This window comes from Mustelus asterias, chromosome 13, assembly GCF_964213995.1.
Source record: "Mustelus asterias chromosome 13, sMusAst1.hap1.1, whole genome shotgun sequence".
NCBI classification, from domain to species: domain Eukaryota; kingdom Metazoa; phylum Chordata; class Chondrichthyes; order Carcharhiniformes; family Triakidae; genus Mustelus; species Mustelus asterias.
The window spans coordinates 58,380,054-58,404,545 of record NC_135813.1 but is presented as its reverse complement, the minus strand read 5'-3'; the positions used below and the strand labels follow the sequence as shown (position 1 = coordinate 58,404,545).

The 24,492-nt window shown below is 41.2% G+C and overlaps 2 protein-coding genes across 2 annotated transcripts in view; one reads left to right on the top strand and one right to left on the bottom strand.

Annotated features, from left to right (window-relative positions):
* The window catches only part of rsph14 (radial spoke head 14 homolog), a 728,797-nt gene that overhangs the window by 110,864 nt on the left and 593,441 nt on the right, over window positions 1-24,492 (top strand). The gene's annotated exons all lie outside the window — the stretch shown is intronic.
* Window positions 8,444-24,492, bottom strand: part of gnaz (guanine nucleotide binding protein (G protein), alpha z polypeptide) — a 201,455-nt gene continuing 185,406 nt past the window's right edge. The window contains exon 2 of the mRNA XM_078226840.1: window positions 8,444-8,788. Within this exon, the coding sequence (XP_078082966.1) occupies window positions 8,444-8,788 (345 nt within the window). The remainder of the gene's footprint in view (window positions 8,789-24,492) is intronic.

Genomic DNA, 24,492 nt, shown 5'->3' with positions numbered 1-24,492 from the left:
AGATGATTGATTCTAGGCATTACCCTGAGGAACTCCTGCAATGATGTCCTGCAATTGAGATGATTGACCTTCAACAATCACAAACATCTTACTTTGTGCTAGGTATGACTCCAACCAACAGAGAGTTTCCCCGATTCACAGAACAACTGAGGTTTTATTTGTTGCTCTGTGTAAAAGGAACCCTGGAAAGCTACACTATCAGATCTCCGAAAGAGAGGGGGCTTGTAGAAGTGTGCCTTGCTGATGATGATCATACTCATGGAAGTCAAATGTAAAAGCTGTTGCCGGATAGGACTCTGCACTTCCTTGCATGAATAAAGATTAGCATGTCGTGGAATTGTGCAGCTATGTAGTGTGACATTTATGCGGAGAGTGATGCAGGTGCTGGTAGTCACGTAATATGTATCTTTGTTTTATCAATTACTTAAAGTGAAATCTACCTTTTTAGTTGAAGTATTATTTGCCTGTTAATTGATGTGTAGTTTGCATTGGTTTTGATTTGTTTTCATGTAAAAGCTGCAAAAAGTGAAATCTTGTTGGTAATTTCTTCATATGGGGATCATTCAGTATGTTTATTCTGGTTTGTTTCCCCCACGGGGGTCATGAAAAAATCAAGGTCTCAAGTCCGAATGATATGATCCCAGAGACTAAAGAGGGTTCATTGGAACTTTCCAACATTTAAACAAATAAGATTTCATGTTTGCTTTTGCTTCAATGTATTGGGAAATTGACATAGGTAACATTGGTCGAGCCCTTGTTCAGAGAGTGGATCTGGCTCTCAGAGACTTAAAGCAGTTGGGAAAAGACGAGTTAGCAGAGTATGTGAGGATTAACATGTGATCAAGAGCGAAGCGGGACAGGATCCTTGAGTGTCTGGGGTTTGAGTAAGAAAGGAATGGTTGTATAGTGATTGAGTACAACTGGTCAATATTGAAAAAACAACTAAGATTGTTTTAGAGTGAAATTAACAAGCGAGGAAGGAGATAGAGCCATGAAAAATCTCAAAATGGAGCATGAGTTCCAATTATGTAAACTTGAGTTGGTGAGAAGGAATAAAGGTTAAAGTTTATTTATTAGTCGCAAGTAAGACTTACATTAACACTGCAGTGAAGTTACTGTAAATGAGGTTGACTCAGCAAGAACTCTTCTTTATGTTGATTTGGCAAAGAATTTTCACAGTAGCTGAATAGAGGTGTACTTCCTGTCATTTGAGAAAATTATCATGTATCTAAATGGCCAAAATAACAGTGGTCTGTGTACCAAAGACGTGTTTTGGTAGGCAAGGTTTTGGAGGTGTACTCATCTCTTTCAACAGAGCACTCGTGATTAAAAGGCAATGAAGATCGCTGTATTCAATGCTTATGAGTTGGTGTCAAAAGCCTGCAGACAAAAATTTAGAAATTTGAGAAGAATAGATCAGATGTATTTAGAATTTGTCAGGGGAAAGGGAATTGTGTTCGATAGGTGTGTAAGTTGATGGAAGCTGGAACAGAACTTCAGTAACCTTAGGGAGATAATGTTGATGGAGGGATTAAAAATTAGTGTTCCTTTGGGGTTAAAGTCTCACCTGGAAGACCACAAAGTCCATAAAATAACAGAAGCCTCGAAGATTAGTCACAGGTCCCATTTTGGAACCATTCAGAGAAATGGAATGATAGGAAGGTCAGGCCATGGTGACAAAGGGGTAGTAGAAGGTAAAAACCAAGCCCTTCTTGGGTAGTGGAAGTGAGGGTACGGAGGACAGGTTTAGTTGAAGAGGACTGACGAGCAACTTTTGTCGCAAGAATGGTCACATGGGGGTCGATTCTCCCAGCCGGCTGTGTTGCTCTAGCAGTGCAGTGGGCTGGGAGAAATAAGCAGAGGCCGTTTAGCAGGCTCCCCGCTCGGTGCCATGGTCACTGCGCTTCTCTGGGTCCCAGATTTCTGGCGACATCAGCTCCATGCCAGAAATTGGTGTGGAGCTGATTTAAATATTATAATGAGCATTACCATCTGATTAGCGGGCCTGGGACTGAAGGCTCTGGGCCCACTAGCCTCTCTTCCACCACCAGACTCCCCCCCCCCCCCGCGCACACATCTAAGAGGAGTGGTTCACTCCAGCGGGGTTTGCAACATCTTCCCGCGACCCGACCACGGTGGAGTGTTCAGGAGTAAGGGGGGGGGATGCCCCCTAGGCATTGCCAGCTTGGCAGAGCCAACATGACCTGGCACTGTCCAGGGGCAAAGTGGCAATGCCCAAGGGGCACCTTGGCACTGCCCACCAGGGAGAGATCTGTGGGGGTGGGGGGTCCTGTTGCGACTCTGCACTTGGGATCAATGGCAAAGGGAGGAAAGGGCTGATTGGAGCTGGCCTTCGGGGTGGGAAGGAAGGGGGGTGGGGACCTTGGGACGGCTGGGGAGGTGAGGGGGAGGTGGCGTTGGGGAGATCGGGGCTGGTTGGGGGGGGGGAAAGAGGACCAAGAGGCCAATGATCGGGGGGTGGGGGCGGCTCTGTAAGCCAACGATGGAGGACTGGGGCTGGCCAGCGATTGGGAGGCCGGCAGTGTGGGGCTACTGTGCATGCACCGATCTCCACTTTGTCAGTTCGGCATATGCACAGTGGCCCATTCAGCGCTATGCTACCGGCCTCTCCAGCAGGAATAGGTCAATGTCAATCTCACTCGGGCATACTGATGTTCAGTGTGTGGGAGATTAATTTTGAAAATACTGCTTAAAAAAAAACAGTGGGAGTTACTCCAGTTTTTACATGAATTCAGCACTTAGAAATTTTTTGGGAGAATTCTGGCCATGAAGGCTGAATGTTGGAAGTTAAAAAGCAAGCATGTCACATTTGTCCAGTCAATGGGTGATAATGTCCTGATCAGTAAAGTTCATTCCAAGCAGGGAGTTTCCCCCATTTTCACAGAGGATGAATCGGGTGATGTAAAGCTGTAAAGATTTTTTGTTCAATGGTAGGGTGTTCCCACGGTCATCTGGTGAACCAGGCAAATTGATTATTATCCTTAGATATGGGATCAGCACAATCACTGATGTTGGCAAGCAACATGAATCTCTCCAAAACGTTTGTTAAATGAAAAGGTATTAAGGTCTTGATGGAAACTGTTTACCCATTCCTTTTGTTTCAAGGTTAATTTACAATGTGACTGTTAGTAGTCCTGGTATAATGGATGTCGTTCCTACTTTACTGTTTTGTGTTGGGAAATCACTTTGCTATGGGTTACATATCATTGTCTCCAGTGGTTTTGGGAATGTCCATTGAGGCTCTTGAAACTGAAATTGTAGAAGAAAAGTTTGATGTGCAAGACGCAAACACTTTTTGTAAACCTGCGACTAAAATGAATGATTTTATTAAAGATGTGTCCACAGAGTCAGGAACTCGGCCTATTCATTTAAAAATTAGATTGGAATAAGAGGCTGAAAATGAAATGTTAATGGCAGTTGGGAACAATGTAAAACCATCTGAAATAAAAATACAGAAAAAATATGGGCATGATTAAGAAGTTGAAATAGGGTTTTATTTTTGGTAGCCTTGTGCACTTCCTTGGCAAGGGAATATTTTAAACCTTCTGCATTTGGTGGAATTTAAAGAAGAATACCGCAGCTCGCCATGTATAAATCTGCCTTTGCCTACAAAATACCTTCCAAAAAGGCGGTCAACCTATATGCTTGAGTATAAAATGTGAACCACTGGCGTGGGTGGTCACAATTCTGAATGTAAAAAAAACACCAGTATTTCATAGACATGTGTGGCACATTTTATTAAATGAATTTATTCTACAAAGACACATTTAACCACAACCAAAGCATTTAAACCTTCAAATTTTTGTCTTCAGCATTCGGTAGAGTTCATTGATATCATTGGAATGACTTTGACTATGGCATCATCGTAAGGATCTTACTCTGGATCAGATGTGGCACTTTTGGTTTCATAATCCTTCTGCAACAAATCATCTCCATCTCATCTCCAGAATAGGATAGAATGTGACTTTTTGAATGGTCTGATGACACTTTGTACACTAATAACCTCCCATGATTTTCTGATTAAACCACACAAAATATCCATGCTTCCACTCTTTGTGAAGGTTTCTTCTCCATCAGTCATCCATTCAAGATGAACATGATCTTTGTGTGGCTTTTTGAGGCACACATTCAAAGTTTAAACCATGGATGTTAGACCCACTAGTATAACTGTAATTTGGGTATTATTTCTTTGCAGGCACCTCTTGATCTCATGGGTTGTATGAGATCTGACTACTAATGTGTGTATTACATGCTGTGGCAGAAACAGGTAGTTGCAAAAACATGATTTGTGGGATTGTGATTGATAGTGCCAAGGGTGATTTAGAAGACAAATTTGAGGAAGCAAAATGTTTTCATTGGAGCCCACTGACTGCAGTCATATCTGGCACAAAGGAAGATGGTTGTAGTTGTTGGAGGTCAATCATCTCAGTCCCAGAACATCCTGCGAGTTTCTCAGGGCAGTGTCCTAGGTCCCACCAAATTCAGCTGCTTCATCAATGACCTTCCCTCCATCAAAAGGTCAGAAATGGGAATTTTTGTTGATGATTTTACAGTGTTCAATCTCATTTGCGACTCCTCAGGTAATGAAGCAGTCATCTTTGCATGTAGCACGATCTGGACAGCATTCAGGCTTGGGATGAAAAGTGGCAAGTGACATTTGTGCCACACAAGTGTTAGGCAATGACCACCTCCAACAAGAGAGAATCTAAACATCTCCTCATAACATTCAACAGCATCTTCATTGCCGAATCGCCCACCATCAATATCCTGGGATCAGCATTGACTAGAAAGACTAGACCAGCCACATAAATATTGTGTCTGCATGGCAGGTTAGAGTTCGGGTATTCTGCAGTAGGTGACTCTGCAAAACCTCTCCACTATTGAAAAGACTAAGTCAGGAGTGTGATGGAATACTTTCGATTGTCTAGGTGAATAATGTGGTTAAAACAAGTTGATTCTGATTGTAGAATTAAAAGACTTAACTACAAAATTAACAAGCCTCAAGAAAATATGAGATCAAAAAATGTATTGCCCAGAGAATTGAACAGAACCCTAACAAAAGCTATAAATATGTTGTTCTTTATTCATCTCTCTTTCAAAAGGGGTTGAACATCTGTTCCTGAATTAGATTCAAGGGCGTTAGGATCAAGAAAAACACAGATGATTGAATAATTTGCACATAACAATTTCTGTACAGCAGGAATTAGGCGAAGATTGTCCTTTTGCTTGCCTCTCTTTCACTGGTGGAGCCCCAAGCCATTTTCCTCGGGGTTCGTTTCATATGGACATTGGATGTCAAATGGGATTCCTGCCACCGGTGGCCCCACCTCTATGTCATGGCCCCACTTTGAAATTCCAGCATTGCTGCAACAGGACCATTAATGCAACACACTTTAGCTTGGCAGGTAAAGGCAGAAGAGCTCAGAAGATCAGTATCGTGGTCGGTTTTGGAGATATGGCAGGAAGTTAATGAGAAGCAAGATTTGAAAGCTGCTCAAGGTAATTTCTCTCCATGTGAGAACCTTGGGGTGATAATTTTTGCTTCCCAAGGCTGAGCATCAATTTTCTTACAGAAACCTTGGAAGTAACTGGAGTGGACAGGAGGGAGATCCACTTAGGACAAGGGATAACCTTCCACCATTGTTAGCATTTGCAGTTTGAGAAGAAATGAATAAAATTGCTGGTGGAGACACGGGAGAAGAGAGACAGGAAGATGAAGTGGTGGTAGAACTCATTTGTTGCATCTTTCACCATTCCCTCATGTATTCTCAGTGGATTTCTGTCAGGATTGTAAAGTAAAATATCAGTGATCAGCAGATCACTGGGAATGGGGGATTAGGTGGGAATTAAAGTGGGTTGGTTTGGTGAGTTTGAAGGAAACTTGCCTGTTCCTCCTGGCCCACAAGACAAGATCTCGATGTAATCTTGGTATCAATTGTTTGAATTAGGCGCAAGAATATGTCACGCCTTCGTGAGCCTGCTCTACCATTCAAAAAGATCATGGCTGGTCTGATTGTGATCATTTTTCTGTCTGCCTCCACGATGACCTTTGACTCCCTTACTGATCAAGAATCTGTCTAATGCAACCTTGAACATATTCAATGACCCAGTCTCTGCTGCTCACTGGGGAATGAAATTTCACAGACTAATGACTCTGAGAGGAAAAACAAAATCTCCTTATCTCAGTCTTAAATGGGAGACCACTTATTTTGAAACTGTGCCCCCTAATTCTGGATTCCCCCATGAGGGGCTACCTCCTCTCAGCATCTACTCTGTTAAACGCCGTCAGAATGTTATGTTTCAGTAAGGTCACCTCTCATGCTTCTAAACTCCAATGAGTATAGGCCTAACCTGCTGAACCTTTCCTCATAATAACCTCTTCACCTCAGCAAGCAGTGATGTAAAAGGCTTTATATATTCTGCCCTCCTTGTCTCCTTTAAGTTGCTGAGTTTCCTCTGATTTTAAAATAGAATAGGTATTAAAATGATGGCACACAGCCTTATAATATTTAACTGTTTCCCCATGAGGGGATTGTTTGCTTTCTTCTCTTCCCTTCATTAAAATTGGAAGTCAGCTGATTTGAGGTTGCTTTAGTTCCTGTTCCAGATTTTTTTGCATTTTAACCCCAGACACTACCCAACCCATCCATTTCTTGCAAGGTCAGGTTCAGCCCAATATTGACCAACCCACATCAGTTTTCTGATCTATGGCTCATGAAAAGGTGATTCATAAGTTGTTTTTAAAGCAAAGATAAAACAGAAATTGAGAAGGGTTCAAAAGAAGAAGCAAGAACAAATAAAATAAAAAAACACATCTGTAAAAGGAGGGATAAATGACCCGGAATTAAACCGGTTCAAAGTAATCCACTGCTTCCTTGAGACTTAAATGCCACTTTCCAGTCATATTTCAGTGCATAATGAATCCTGTAATCAAAATCCTACTATTGAGTCCCCAGTCCTAAGCAATAAAAGGTGTGATTCTAGCAATAATTAAACTTCTCTGCTTCATTCGTGAAAATGGGAAAATGTTCTCATCTGATGCGAATGGTGTTGTTTTTGTCTGTGTACCACTCTGGAATGAAAATGAGGTGTGTTCTTGTACAAGTGGGTGATCTGTTTCCCTAGATTGCCACACAGGCAGTAAAGACAAATATTTCTCCCAGGGTGTTTTGAAAAAAATGACCTATTTTATGCTGAGAGATTGTTTTACACCTTGGATAAATATCACACTGATGAATGCCAGGAAATCAAATCTCTTTCTAAGTTATTATAGGCAGTTATTACCATAAATCATCACAATGGATATCTCACATCTTACCCACTAATGTCATTCATTTTATTTCATTTCTTCAAGTGAACAGTTTTTAAAATTTGTCTCAAAGCCCTTTACTGTTAATACACATACTGGACTTTGTTTACGTGTTTTTCATTTTCATTTCCGAGTGTGCTTTATATTTTTCTAATGTATTTACATACTTCTGTCGTGTGAATGTTGCATGAGAAACGAAAGAAAAATCAATGCTGTATGCTGAGCATTTCAGTTTTAGTTACAAATGTGTCTTTTGGCCATCAAAAGTTGCCTTTATCAATTCAGCAAGTTGGAACAATTGTCAGAACAGTTTACAGAATAGTAAAACTGCTTCATTTATCAGTCAGTGGTTTTTTAATTGTTTCCATTTTCTAACCAAAAAGTATAAAGTCTGTAGAGCACAACAATTTCCACAGTTTCGATGTTGTTCTTTTCGCTCTTCCCTGTAGAATTTCTGTACTGAATTGTGGAATTGGATCAATGATTCCATTGCAGTGAGGCCAGTACGATGTAATCTTGGTATCAATTGTTTGAACAACATGTGCAATTCAGAACAAAAATGGAGGACGGAACATTACACACATCACTTGTATCTGGGAAATTAAATGTTCATTTAAAAAAAAACTTTCAACAATATTATTTCTTATTTACAAGGAGCCAAAGAGTAAGTGGCCCCTTTTTAGCTGAAGGAGAGGAAAATAACTGATGCCCGCATTTCTCTTGACTGGTTATCTTTGACATGACATACAGCGAACTCAGATTTTGGTTTTTCAGATTGCAAGTTTGATGTCTGGAATGACAGGGAGCTTACTAAGTCACTGAAAATAAACTAGAGCTTAGTCACGTCACATAAAAAGGACAAGTTACATCAGAGATCACAGTGTTTCTCATGATTCCATACTGGAACTCATGATGCTGGATTGTGAATCACTAGAATCTTAGTGAATTGTTAAGCTGTTCAGTGTAGTAGCTCAGACCTCATCCAGTTATCGTCATTGTGGTAATTTTCCTCACCCTCTTTTGCTGCCAAATCCAGCATTTCTCCTGTTTATACTTATTCTTAACCTCCTGAATCCCTGTGTGGATTTTGTTCAATGGTAGGTGGAGTATTGTCTAGCAGAGCCCAATGTATTTTAAGTTATTTTGAATTATCACATCAGTAACTGCATCAAAAACAAACTGGATGTTACTGGTGTCTGTGGCACAGGTAAAGTGGGAGTAGATTTCTTTTGTTTCCTTATTGCGGTTCAGGTCCTCAAACTGCCGCTGAATGTAGACAGCGGCCTCTTCGTATGTGTTCTGGCCCCTGTACTCCGGGAAACATACCGTTAATGGAATTCGTTTGATCTTTTCTGCAAGGAGATCTTTCTTGTTCAGAAACAAGATGAGTGAGGTGTTGATAAACCAGTTGTTGTTGCAGATAGAATCAAAGAGACGCAAACTTTCAGCCATTCGACTCTGAAACAAAAACGTTAATAGAGTCGTTAAAAGCAGAAGATATATTTAGTAACAACATGTATATGTTGGAATTAAGGTTAATAATTTTCCAAAGAGAATGGAGATGAAGGGGTCATCAATGAAACAAACTATATTATTTTCTGTATTTGCTACCTGTTTTTAGATAATGAATGAATACATATTGCTTTCAGTATTACATAGTTGCTTTCAATTCCATATTTATAATCACAAGATTGATAAAGAGGGTGATCAATTTGATGTGGCAGTTGACTTGTTATCTCTATGTACACACTTTTTTTTTCCCCCAAGGACTGCAGCACATTGGCAGGAAACCTTGCAACATGTGGTAAGTGTAGAAATTTGTGAGAATCGTTGCAGGATGTCATGGACTGCCAAATCTCTTGCTGTGATAAATTATTGAACTCGCTGGATTCAAAAATCTCTGAGTATGATCCTGCTTGTTATTCCAGCATCATGCCTTTGGTGCTCATCAACATTGACCCGACCAGAGTATATAGGGGATTAATAGGGGGAATGCAGTTTGGGTGCCCTTCAACATTGCGTGTTTAGAAACCCAAGCACTTGAGTAATTTAGAGAGCAAGGGATTTCCAGCCTCAAGTCCCACCCTCTCCAAATCAAATGATCTTGCAAAGGGTCATGTGAGATATCGTTTTTATCAATTTTAAGCAGGAAATTTTAACATTAGTTGAGACCTGTTGTGTTCCTGAACAATTCTGCTAAATAAGCACCAGAAATACAATATATATCTGTTTATCATTATTAATTCGTTGTAACTTAATTTGCAAAACATTCTTATTTTTCCAAGTTTGTTCTGTTTCATTTCAGATTTCCCTACCCCTTAAATAAATACCACAACGTTTGTGCATTACCACTTATTGGCCCCATCTGTAAGGATGTTGTAATTTAGGAGTAATAAGTGATATTTTATCATTAAAATCTTCAAACCCTACTTCCTATTTTCATGAATTTTGGTCATGCTTGCCTATCAACAAACACCATTCTAAATTGTTATGTTAGCATGCTGCATTCAGTTCAGCTTTGCTAACTTCAGTGGGCCCAGTTTGTTTTATCCATGATGTAGGAATTGTGAGCTGGGCCTTTTCCTGATGTTGTAATTGCTCCTCCTGCCTGGCAGTGCCTGCCGTTGATAGGGTAGCAAGGTTGTCTCCAGAAGCAGGACAGAGGTGGGTGTGTGCTGTGGCAGGGATGTTGGAAGGTCCTACTCTGTTCACTGGGGCTTCAGCACTGTTCTGTACTTGACTGTTAAGAACTTTTGCCCTCTCACCTCACTCCCATACGCCTCATACCTCATCCCATGCCTCATCCTTACCCCCACTCTCATTCTCCTATGCTCATTCACCCAGTACCAACTATGGACAGAACTCATGAGCCCTATGATAATATTGGGAAGTATTTTTGAAATGATCATGAAACTGCCAAAATAAAGAAACAGCCATTCAAAAACCTTAATCCTATTTACTGTTCATAAAACTGTTAATTAAACAAACAAGCATTCAATCATCACTTGAGTGGTGATCATCACTTAAGTACTCATATAATTGTTAAAACAAAACATTCTCCAACTAAATACTTAGAAAGCTGTCAATCAAATCAAAGCTCTCAGTCCATTTGAGTTTGTGTCAACACTCCTGATCTAAATTGATTAGTGGGGGTTGGAACTCAGCTAAATATTCATAATGGATTCATTGAACAACTGTCATCATTACTTCCAGAGCTGAAGATATTAAAACCTCTGAAAAAAGGAACAGATGTCATCTGATGTGATGTTTCAACAGATGGCTGCGCTGTCAATCAAAGAAAGTAATGGGGAAATTCGCATGTTAAAATCTGTTGAATGCAGATGAGCACTTTATCCATTGGGTAAAGTGCTTTAATGGAACTGGACACATTCGCAATACTGGTCAATTTGATTGTCACTTATCTTTTCTAAACAAAGCCCTATCATGAACCACAGTATTAAAAACATACTTAACTGATCATATACCATTACGTTATGATGTGAAGTTGTCAACACCTTTTGAACTTGTCTGTGAAAAGATTCCCGACTCCAAACCAGGTTTCTCCCACGATTCATGATACCTCTGGGCGGGGCTGTGAACCATGTTGATGACTAAAATGGGCGTGACTCTATGGAAATGGCAGGGTGTCTAAAATTCCCAGCCCCACAATGGAGTAAGCAAGGGCAAGATTGCTCTGTACGGGCTTGCTACCCAAACCGTCATCCCACATGACAGGAATGGGGGATGGGAATTGAAGAATTGGGTCCTACCTGCCATTTTTAACCCCGCCTATGTTCGGACACAGGCAGTGGGATGAACGCCCAAGGCGTCTTTGTGGAGTGAATACTGAGGCCTGTCTTTGAATTCTTTCACAACCATCATTTTAACTGACTTTAGGTCAGGAAACTGTAATACTGGTAATGACAAAGTACATTTCTTTGAAACTGAATGGTTGTCTTTGGTCAAGTGAGTTAAACACAGATCTGTACTGCAGAAATCGTTGCAAAAATACCATGTAAAATTCACACTTTTTAAGAAAATAAATCTACACAAGCTCCAATCTTTTACTCTAATTTTTGGCGACTACATGAACATTTTGTTAAGAGCTTACAAAGTGAGACCAGCAGTTTGAGCTTACAGTGGGGACTTAATATCAGTATGTTCAGAACTTGGAGTCATAAATAACACACCTCTGATCCAGTTCAGGTGAGGCCAAATTTGGAGTGCCTTAGTTGGTTATGTTCTGGGCTAGTTAAAAGGTATAGAAAAGATGGTTGGAAGTCTCTTTTCTTGGACTCGCCACTGTCTTATCATATGGCTGCTGCTCTCTTACCACCTCAACAAACAAGGAGGCGCCAGTTCCTTTGTTCGGTTATTTCAGTGTTACCATGAAGTAATTAAACAGCAGATCTTTTAGCTCTTTCAAAAAAAGGCACAGAACAAGGATATGCAACAGGGTTGACAGCTTGGATATAGAAAGAATGTTCCTGATGGTGGGGGGGAATCTAGAGCTAGTGGTTATAGTTTGAGGATAAGGGGTAAACTTAGAACTGTTCCCTTTTAGAATTGAGGTGAGGAGAAATTTCTTCACCCAGAGGGTGGTGAATTTGATATAGCTGTTGGGGCTGAAGGTATCAAAGGGATATGGAGGGAAGGGGGGATCAGGATATTGAATTTGATGATCAGCCATGATAATGAATGGTGGAGCAGGCTCAAATGGCCTACTCCTGCTTCTAGTTTCTATGACTGCTGCTGCTTGTAAACTGAGTACAAATTCTGGGATAAATATATCACATCCTGTTGAGGTGGTAGTGATTTTTCAGCATTTTAAGATATGCACCCTTAAAAGTACATTTACTTAATATCGCAAGTACGGCCATTTGCAAACTGCACACTCCAGCCAAAGCCCTGCCTTAACCTCATACAGTTGGGGATACAGTGAGGATTCCCCCTTTTGCAGATAACATCTGAGGAGGAATCTTTGGTATTGCAATAAAAAAATCAGTGTTGTAATTTACCAACATTTGTTTGCCCAATCCTGGAGTTATCTGTGGGATCCTTGTATGGTGAGAAACATTTCAAAGACTGAAGTGATGCAATGACAGTTCTGCACAGATCAGTATGGGAAATACACAAGTGTTCCTTGATTTGGAGTGAGAATCACTTCAAAGGAGGGTGAGAAATAGACCATGTTCTATAAAATATGAAATGGACTGCTGGGAATTGAAGAAATGTACACCTAATGCCCTCCTGCAATGACAGAACATGAAGTAGCCATCCACAGGTACTACAAAGATTCTTTGTTTCTGAGACAATGCATCAAACAATGTATCTTTTCCCTAAGGACAATCTCACAATAGAAAATGCTGCCAAAGGAATTATTTCCATTTAAGTTTTCAATATCAGGGTTATCATTTCAGCAGATCATGCGTACCTGGTTAAGCTAGTGCTACTCATATAAATGTTGATGGAATATGGATATAAGCTTGTGATGCTCTGACCAAGACTGCAAGAAACTATAAAGGGTTGTGAACGTAGCACAGTCCATCACACAAACCAACCTCCCATCCATTGACTCTCTCTACACTTCCCGCTGCTTCGGGAAAGCAGCCAGCATAATCAAGAACCCCACGCACCCTGGATATACTCTCTTCCATCTTCTTCTGTCGGGGAAAAAGATGCAGGAGTCTGAAAACATGTACCAACCAAGACCAGCTTCTTCCCTGCTGTCATCAGGCTTTTGAATGGTCCTATCACATATTAAGCTGATCTATCTCTGCACCCTAACGATGACTGTAACACTACATCCTGCACCCTCTCCTTTCCTTCTCCCCTCTGTACTCTATGAACGGTATGTTTAGCTGCAAGAAACAATATTTTTCACTGTATCCCAATACATGGGGGCAACAATAAACCAAACAACTGTAATAGAAGTTTAACACAACGTTAAAACATCATGAATGAAACCCCTCCCTCAAATGGCACTACTTAAAGGGATCATCAGATACTTGTTAGTTGTTTATTATTTCTTTCTGCTTCTCAGGCAATTGTGTTGTGTTTTTTTAATGCTTAGCTAAAGTTTCAATAGTCTGTAGGAGTGGTGTGGCTAATGTTGAATACTTTTCTGCATATTTAAAGGATCGTTTGAAAAAAATTGTTTCCAGACATGGTGGCCTGTTAGGGCTCCTCCAGGAATTGAGCATGATTGGAAGAAGGGAGAGAAGCCACCCAGAGTACTCCAATCTGCTGGAAGGAGGAGGTGAGGAAAATAGTCTCCTCACAGGAGGCCATAACTGTCAGGGGTCTTCTTGGACAAATTCTCTTACCTGAACTTCAGTGGGGTCCAATGCATAAGAAAACTTTGTTTCATTAAAGAATTTGTGGCTGAAATCTATCAACTGCTACAGTCACCGTTGCAAGTACAAGCTCTGGCTGTCAAGGTCACCATGGCTATTAACTTTCATGCATCTGGCTTCTTTTGAGTTACTTCTGAAGATATAAGCAATATTTCAGTTTTACAATGCACTATTAGAACATCACTGAACAAGTTTAGCAGGTAGTAAAACAGCTACATCACATTCTCTTTTGCTAGAGAATAGGACAAAATACGCGTGAGAGTTTGCTTTGCTTGAATCACAGGCTTTCCCATGTTGCTGGAAGTCATTGACTAAAGACACATTGCATTGTGTGTATCTCACAAATGCATGCATTTTTATGAAGCAAAAGGGAATCTATGCCAACATACTGAGCGCATCAAGCAGACGAGTGCCCATTATCCTGGCAATAGTCGTGATTCTTACATTATGCGGCAGGCCTCTATATTGCCTGTATTTTACCCATCATGTAAATTCAAAGGCTGTCTACGATGGCACAGTGGTTAGCACTGCTGTCTCAGTGTCAGGGACCCGGGTTTGATTCCTGGCTAGGGTCACTGTCTGTGCAGAGCCTGCACGTTGTCCCCGTGTCTCTTGGGTTTCCTCCTGTGCTCCGGTTTCCTCCCAGTCTGAAAGATGTGCTGGTTAGGTGCATTGGTCATGCTAAATTCACTGTGTACCCAAACAGGCGCCGGAGTGTGGTGACTAGGGGATTTTCACAGTAACTTCATTGCAGTGTTAACGTAAGCCTACTTTTGACACAAATAAATTTTAAAAAAATAGACGATAGGGATTTTGCAGTAATGACATGGCTTATCACTCTATCCTGAACCCGGGATTCATTTATAGTTGTTATGCTGCCATTAGCAGCATTAGAGTCCACCATCCGTGTTGGTAGACAATACTTCTACTCTAAAAGACAATACTTCTACTCTAGGGCACACGGAGTTGGGGGTAGTGTGTTAAAGTGGATTGGGGACTGGCTATCCGACAGGAAGCAAAGAGTCGGAATAAATGGGTGTTTTTCCGGTTGGAGGAAGGTAACTAGTGGCGTGCCGCAGGGATCGGTACTCGGGCCGCAACTGTTTACCATTTATATAGATGATCTGGAGGAGGGGACGGAGTGTAGGGTAACGAAGTTTGCAGACGACACAAAGATAAGTGGAAAAGTGAATCGTGTGGAGGACGGAGAAGATCTGCAGAGAGATTTGGACAGGCTGAGTGAGTGGGCGAGGATATGGCAAATGGAGTATAACGTTGATAAATGCGAGGTTATACACTTTGGAGGAAATAATAACAAATGGGATTACTATCTCAATGGAAACAAATTAAAACATGCTACCGTGCAAAGGGACCTGGGGGTCCTTGTGCATGAGACGCAAAAGCCCAGTCTGCAGGTACAACAGGTGATCAAGAAGGCAAATGGGATGTTGGCCTATATTGCGAGGGGGATAGAATATAAAAGCAGGGATGTCTTGATGCACCTGTACAGGGCATTGGTGAGGCCGCAGCTGGAATACTGTGTGCAGTATTGGTCCCCTTATATGAGGAAGGATATATTGGCATTGGAGGGAGTGCAGAGAAGGTTCACCAGGTTGATACCGGAGATGAGGGGTTTGGATTATGAGGAGAGGCTGAGGAGATTGGGTTTGTACCCGTTGGAGTTTAGAAGGATGAGGGGGGATCTTATGGAGACTTATAAGATAATGCGGGGGCTGGATAGGGTGGAGGCGGAGAGATTCTTTCCACTTAGTAAGGAAGTTAAAACTAGAGGACACAGCCTCAAAATAAAGGGGGGTCGGTTTAAGACAGAGTTAAGGAGGAACTTCTTCTCCCAGAGGGTGGTGAATCTCTGGAATTCTCTGCCCACTGAGGTGGTGGAGGCTACCTCGCTGAATATGTTTAAAGCGCGGATGGATGGATTCCTGATCGGTAAGGGAATTAAGGGTTATGGGGATCAGGCGGGTAAGTGGTACTGATCCACGTCAGATCAGCCATGATCTTATTGAATGGCGGGGCAGGCTCGAGGGGCTAGATGGCCTACTCCTGCTCCTATTTCTTATGTTCTTATGTTCTTATGTTCTTATACTGTGCTCAGCTAACCATGTATTAAGATTTATGGTGGTATCCTATCTCTTGGGTGAGATGTTGAAGAGCAGGAAGAGGAGTCAGTGCAAGAACATGAGGATGGGAAGATCTAGCACAAACAGACCCTTTATTTGATTAAATAGTTCGTGGGCAATACCAGAAACCTCAGCTACACCTCCCCATTCACCAACAGCAGAGGAGGGCACCTGGCCCACCGAGTCTGCACTGACTCTCTGACAGGGTATCTTACCCAGGCCCTCTCCTCTGCCCTATCCCTGTATACATACACAATTAGGAGTCTAACAACAACAGGTTAAAGTCCAACAGGTTTATCATAGAAATCATAGAAACCCTACAGTGCAGAAGGAGGCCATTCGGCCTATCGAGTCTGCACCGACCACAATCCCACCCAGGCCCTACCCCCACATATTTACCTGCTAATCCCTCTAACCTACGCATCTCAGGACTCCAAGGGGCAATTTTTAACCTGGTCAATCAACCTAACCCGCACATCTTTGGACTGTGGGAGGAAACCAGAGCACCCGGAGGAAACCCACGCAAACACGAGGAGAATGTGCAAACTCCACACAGACAGTGACCCGAGCCAGGAATCGAACCCGGGACCCTGGAGCTGTGAAGCAGCAGTGCTAACCACTGTGCTACGGTGCCGTTTATTTGGTAACAAACGTTGGACTTTAACCTGGTGTTGTTAGACTCCTTACTGTGTTTACCCCAGTCCAATGCCGGCATCTCCAGATCATGTCCACACACAATTACCAGGGCTAATCCATCTAACCTACATGTTTTGGGACACTAAGGGGCAAATTAGCATGGTCCGTCCACCTAACCTGCACATCTTTGGACAGTGGGAGGAAACCAGAGAACCTGGAAGAAACCCACATAGACATGAGGAGAATGTGCAAACACCACACAGACAGTCACCCAGAACTAAGGCAGCAGTGCTAACCACTGTGCTACCCTGCTGCTCCATTGTGCCACCATGTCGCCATGAATGAAAAAATAATCAACTTTAGTACCTGTCGTCTTGGTGCGCTGCAAGATACTTCCCCAGTCACTGCAGCATTGGGCTGTCATTGGAAGATGTGGAGGCTGTAGATGCCCATAGAGGGTAACTTTAAGCCTCTTAGAGTCTGGAGGGCTTAGCTTCACAGAACACTATCTCAGCCTGGACAGCAGCAGTCTGGATTAGCTAGCTAACAAGCATTAGCAAAGTCACTGATGGAGTGAGGTCAGAAATACTGTTATCCCGCTAGAGGACAGCTCTAGTTTGTACTCTGTGAAGCCACTAGCATTGTCCGGGGGCAGCACATCAGCAATCCTACAGATCTTTTTCAGAACAAATTGAAAGACTGCTGTGATGGCCTGGATGTCCCTTTGAACAGTGGTACCCAATGCCGCAATAGTAGCTGTCTGAGCTCAATGCAGCATTCTGAGACTTTCCGACAGTGCTCAGACCTATGATGGAAGATCTTTATGCTGTAATGCAAGCTTTGGCATGAGCCAACAGACACCCCATCATGGTTTCATGTGCATGCTGATGGAGGTGACCACCCATGTGTCATTGTTGAGATGTGAGTGATAAAATAAAAATAAATAATATTTAAACTGGACTATTTTAAAGTAATTTTTCTGTACTGTTATAAAAAAGAGAATTGCTGAGCTGACACATGGTTCAGCCAGTCACTTGACGCCTTGTAGCAGTTTCAAGATAACAATGGCCACAGGGATGAGGAGTTTGGTCCAGTTAATTCTTAACAAAGGAAAACCTTTGCTAGTTGAAATCTCCCATAATGGTGCTAATGGCCAAACCATTGGCAGTCATAACACAACAGTTTTGACAAAGAGAACATCAGTTAAATTAACCAGACACCCATGTTTCCAAAAACAAAAGGAATCCAATCAAACACCTAGATTCCAGTCTTGGGAATACACACCCTGTATCCAACATCAAGGAGTTATGTCACATGGCCACCCTAAGCTTCGCTGGGATCTTGTCTGTTGGAACAGAACCTCGGCAGTTCCTGTTTGACTTCCAAGGTGAACAGAGTTCCAGGCAAGAGCCTGTGCTGTCTACCATCAAGCCAGTGGTAGCAGAAAGAACTTGGACCCTCGTCAAACCTGCCAATTGCTGAAACCTTGGATCTTGTGCCTCCAGGTTAGTTCATTTATGTGTCTTCTCCCGGAAGAAGGAGCATTGTACTGTCAGCCAACCTCCCCTCAGAAGGAACATTCCAATTGACTTATGGTTCTGAACTCTGAACACATGTAAAACCAATACTTGTATTTTTATTGTGGCTGTGCCCGGAACACACTTTTTCTTTTTCCTTATCCCCCATTTATTGTATGAGTGAAAAAGAGGGGTTGGATGTTGAGAAACTCCTCTTGCACACACTTGCCTGTGTGTGAATAGAACACACACACAAAATATCCTTTTATTTTCATCTAGCCTCGCGTTTGTAGTGCAAGTCATTAATAAAGGATTGGAACATTCCAAAAATATATGCCACCATTTGTAAAGGGGGAAATCCGAATTTACAGACTAGTCGAGAGTGGGGAAATCAGGGCTTCTTAAATTGACCCCCCACTCCCCTCCTATCCATGACATGCCATATTGGAATGAATGGGCTTCAAATTTTGCAATCGGTCTTGTGCCAACTTTGTTCTGGAATCCTCCTTGACATACTTTCTGGCAAACTTTCCAGTGCACCTGTGAGATTTCTTTTGTATTCTGGCTCATCGCAGTCCTCACCTGACTCCTGAGCAGCAGGATGAGTTTGTGACCTTGTCTTCTGACAAGCTGGCAACTGCACTACCCTTTTCTCCCACCCTTACACATGTGCATTCTTGTTTGATGTCTTACCATGTCCTACCTCAATCCTAACCTCTCTAATACCCCTTCTGTCTGTCTTTGAGCTAATGGCAGAGAATGGGAGATTGTTAGTTAGCTTGTTAAAGTTTATTGGTCACAAGTTGGCTTACATTACATTGCAAAAAGGTTACTGTGAAAATCCCCTAGTCGCCACACTCCAGCGCCCCTCTGGGTACACCTGAGGGAGAATTTAGCAAGGCCAATGCACCTAGCCAGCACGTCTTTTGGACTGTGGGAGGAAATCGGAGCGCCCTTAGGAAACCCACGCAGACATGGGGAGAATGTGCAAACTCGCGTAGACAGTGACCCAAGCCGAGAATTGAACCCGGGTCCCTGGCGCTGTAAGGCAGCAGTGCTAACCACTGTGCTGCTTCCACCCAGATTGTATGATGGTGTCTCTTCATTTTTACTGCCTTCTATCTCTTCCTTCTCTGATTGGGAAGGTTGTCTGGAATGAAAAAACAGCAAGGTTTGAACTGTGGTGAGGCGAAAGTAAGAAGTGCATGCTTATGCCATCTGTAACAAATGTATCAGAAAAGATTGTGGGATGAGGGAGAAGTGGGATGAGAGAAAGAGACTTCAGTATGGAGATATCCTTGTTATTTATTGATCAATGGCTGCAGCCTCAGAAATGCCCCTTCCTGTGGCAGCATAGCACTGTTTTTGCATGAAGTTTAAACATTCAGGTGTGCTTTTCCTCCACCAGGTCATTGCATCTGCCTCCTTTACCTCTTTCTTGCAGGAAAATGTGGAAATGTGCGAGTGACCTGCAATGGGTCTGGATGATTTGGCTGTTGTGGTAAATAACTGCCAATACATAGTGTTTTGCAATGGTGCTAAGTGTGTGAAGGTGAACTGAAGAGCTGGTAACTGATTAATAAAAAATGGTAGCGGGGATGGCAATGTAGGGAATTAAGCAGTGGATAAGGCTATCTGTGCAGTTCATAGGATGTGCCACTTGGGCATTCATACCCTTGAACAACACCTCTGGCATGACCTTCACAGCCCCTTCTTCCCATCACCTCCTGATATCTTTCTGGAGAGCTTCCTGCCCCTTCTGGATATACAGGACACCTCTCCTGTTTTTCAAATCTTGTGCCCATACCTCAAGGCCATTTTCTGAAAACCTTGATGCGCATACTCCCACATTCATCTCGTAGCCAAATTCACTTTTGAAAACAAACTCCATCACTTAATGCAGCTGCCCTGTTACAGGCTCCCTTTAAGTAGAGTGAGCCCCCTGGAATATCAAGCCCCTTGCTGATGCTTGCAGCTAATGAGCATTATGGAGAGAGCTGGCAATGTGCAACAATCTTTTAAAAGAACAAGCAGCAATTTATTGTGCTCGTTGCAACAAAATGAACGGGTCCAAGTTAATCAAAATCTTCACGGCCATTTTTTGGAGGTTAGCCAATTTATCCCAACTGGATTTTAATCCTTTCTGTATAATTCTCTACTCTCTGGATGAAGGAAACTTTTAAAAAACCTATTTGAAATATGGTGTCCTGACAGGTTCACAATAAGAAATCTTCATATTACAAACTCAAGCTGAACTGTGAACACAAATAGAATGAATGAGTTATTTTAAGGCCATTTCAAGTGCACAGATATTGCAAATAAGTATTCATTATTCAAAACTTTGAACCCATTTACCAATATACCTACTTTGTAAGGATTTGACGGCGATTGAGAATAATAGTTACAAACCATGAAATGTGTACTTCTGGCCAACCTCATGATAAATATATTTTGTGCCGTTTGTTTCAAAACTAAGCAGTTTAATATTTAAATAATACAAGATGTGTGCTGTACTGTCTATAGGCATAGGCACAAGCCAAATTTTATAGGTTAGCAACAGAAGTTTTGCAAGTAATACCACATCTGTGTCCCTCAATGGCCCAGATTATGTGGTAGGAATAATGGTGAAACTGTCAGTATTTACCATTCTTCCTTCTCTGAAACTGACTGCATTTCTGGAACACACTTAGGTGCAGTTAATGCAGAGCAGACACCCAGAAGTGACTCTATGCTTCTCCGTAGAATGTGGTGTTGAAGTTCCTCCAGACTTCAGTCAATTAGGAATCAAACTGCTGAGAACTTATCTTTATATGTTATTAGTCTGACTGCAAACCCGTTGAAAAATATTCAGTTTGTTAAATGAGGCATAGCTGAGCTTTTAACAGCGTACCAATTTTATATCTGTAGAGTGTCACATTTCTTCATTATGATAAGATTCATGTTTTTAAAATTTATTAAGTTTGTTTCTAGTATTTCAGTTTTCACTTTAATCGAATATGGAGATCTGTTTATTATGCATTAATTCTGCTTAAGCAACAGTTTATCCCAGTTCTCAGTACTGTTATTTTAGTTAGAAAGGTTTTGGTTCAAGCCTCATACTAGGTTTTAAACATCTGATCAAGTTGATACTTGATTTTACCATTTTTAGTATATTATAGATATTATGTTTATATCCATGATGTAAAGTAAGTGTGTGATAATTTCTTGAAACAATCTGGCATTATCTGCCACAGTTTATTATTGTACCATTCATTTTTTAATAATTGAATCCAACTGTTTGGGGGCATCACATCAAGGATTCTAATAATACAAATTGTTGCTTTTTAGAAACCTTGACGTAGAAATTCTCAGGGCAGTGCAAGGGAACTACTTTGCATCTGAACAATTGGCCTGATGTACTCCTGATATTGGGCCTTGGACTTCATTTAAGTGATCTAGTGTCTCCAGGCTAAACTAACTAGCACACGATGTATTCTTGATAAATCTTGCTGAAGAACTGTATTTGCTTCGTAATGCCACTTTCAAAGATTTGTAACCCCTACATACATAAAGTTGAGATTATTAAAGCTACCTTGTGACTCAGGGGTTTGTGCAATTTCATCTCTCTACTGTCCCCCTGATCTTTCAGGAATTTAGATGAAAAAGGTTTCTGTACCACAAATAAAACAGACTTTCGAAGTAGTTTTGACCGAGACTTGATCTGTACTCACATGCATTTTACATAAATGCAGCTATTTTTAAGACCTTTGTTGGACGTTAGTCAAATTTACAATGCAGGGCAACTTCCCTGAGAGGTCGTGGTGCTGTAATTTACTGGCATTTGTAAACAGATGCATTAAGTGTGTTTCCTGTTCTTAATATTTAATAGCCTCTTATGGGCTCATTACATTGGGTCAGAATTTACTGTAAGTGGCAAATACATAAGGTGTAACTTTTGTTAAACTTGCCCTTGTCTGTTATTAGGAGCTTGGATAATTTTTAAGTTGAATATATATGTGTTCCAAGGAAGGTAAAATGGTTTCAGCTTCATTTCTAGTTGTTTATAAGTCTTGGTGCCTAGCAGGCTGACTGGACTTGTGGCTGAAAGGTCAGTTTGTTTAGCGATGGGTATATGTTGTAAATGAGGAGTTACAATCCCTGAGCTTAAAAGGGGGTTAGAAGTTTAGTGATTTTGTAAAAAAGTGTTGTCTAGTGACAGTGGCCAAAAGTGACAGAAAAAGACCGTGAATGCCAGGGAGTTTGTTTATTATTCATTATTGGACTGTGTGCTTCACGACACTGTGTGCTTTGCTGGCTGGGCCAGCATTTATTATCCATCCCTAATTGCCCTTGAAATGAGTGACATTTCAGAGGGCATTTAATTGTCAACCACATTGCTGAGGATCTGGAGTCTTGTGTAGACCAGGTAAGGGAACTAGATAGATTTTTTATGATCAACAATGTTTTCATGATCATCATTAGACCTTCAATTCCAGATTTTTATTGAATTCAAATTTCGCCATCTGCCAAGGTAGGTCCAGGTCCCCAGAGCACAACACTGGATCTCTGGATTACTAGTCCAGTGACAATACCATTACACAACTGCCTCCCCATGAGTAAAAACGGGGATTTTTCAGCTCTCTGAGGGGCTAGTGGGACAGTAGTCAACTGAATAGTCAGCTATCGGACTCAATGTGATCAGTTTAGTGATATTACTACTAAAACAATGAGTTTAAAATGTGGTTATTTTTGGGTGTGTCGGGGAGTTGGGTGAGAAGCATCAAATGAATGCTGAAGAATTCCCTGGAAGAAAACCGTTTGCACGTTTGTCGGTTCCAAGCAAGGAGACTTTGTATCAAGCTAATGGTAACCCTTCACTACTTTATGTATCTGTAAAGATATTGCTGGTTAAAGGGAATATTGGGAAATTGAATCTTCCTCTTGTGTTTGACATCCTTCCAAACTTTTTATCTGATGTAATATCATTATTTTTTTCTTGTTTTAATAAATATTTTATTATTTGTGTTCAAGTTCATCAACAGACTCCTGTGAATTTGTTTAGTAACTTTCCTTCACAGCCTCTGAAAAAGGAGTTAAGATCTATCAAGCCAAGTTTTTGCTCTGTGATCTGACTTGTCCAGTATTAACATCAGCTGTGATCATAACATCATATACTTCACATGAACTTTTACATATGTGGAAATTAAAATATTCAAACACATCAATCCTAAGATGGTTTATCGGTACCTCACTTACAAGATTTTGTGTTTCACGTTGCCATGGGGAGGAAAACATTTATGAGATCAGGTTAAAGGTTTCACCACAAACCTTTGTAGCCAGCAGTTGGTTTTGTGTGGTCTGCAGCCACCTGAAAGGCAGAGAGCAAGGGATAGAGGCAGCCAGTTCTGCACCTGAAGCAGAGAAAATGTTGACTCTTTTGGTTGTCATGCAGAACTCTGGTGGGAGCCCATGCTCAGATTGAGGTGACTGAGTTCATGAGGATTTAAAGGAATAGTCACCTAGCTGGGGATAGTTGGAAACAATCTCAGTATAAGTCTGTTCTGGGGTAAGAAGTTACCCAGCTGGGAAAGTTTAAAAAAGAAACAACCCATTGGAGTATGCGAGCAATGGTGGACTGTTTGCCATATAAGGGCTGTAATTCTGTGGGCAATGTTAATCTGTGTGATAGGTATAAAGAAGAATGTACCGTTCTTCAATTTAAGGTAGAAATTGCTCACAAAAAGAAAATAGTATTTAGTAAATAATGTTTTTGTCATTTGTTACAGTGAAAGTTTAAAAATGTAATTCTTTCACCTAATAATGGGAAGTTGAATCTATTTTTTAAAAAAAGTTATTGATCACTCTATATCATAAAAACAAGTTGACAAAAGAGCCTAAAGGTTAGAACTGGCTCAAAGGGTGTGGATATAAGGCTGGGGACTGGAACAGATACTCAGAACCAAGTGGGAAATCTGGCTGCTTCTCAGATGCAACAGGCCAGCTAAGGATGTGGACCAAAGGTCTGGTCTGAATTTTGAGAGAAGCTCATAGTTGAGGATGGGCTATTAGACCTGGGGGTGAAGTAGAGTTGTCAGGGTAAGACTTGGCAACTCAGTCCTTCTAGCTTGATAAAAGCTAAGAAATTTCAATGTAAATTCTGATGGAAAGTAGTTCTCTGGTATAGCACTGTTTGGAATTAGTCTAAGCTAACGAGTAAGGCCATACAATATTAAAACAAAACTTTGAGAGGAGCCTTTAGAAATGATCTCATTTCCAGCATTTTGTTGCCCAGACGATTGTAACAATACAAACCGTATTGTTACGGATTTCTTATTACCAGATAAAAAATGAGTTTCAGTAAAAATGTTAGCTGTAAATGAACTCTCTTGTAACAAGCTGATAATTAACTTGTTAACCTATCCAGTATTAATTTTAAAAAAACGTATTCTTCTAATATGCTTCAGACAACTTACCTTGTGTTTAGGGTGTATAATTCTTCCACAATTAATAAAATTGCCTTGCCTTCAATGGCT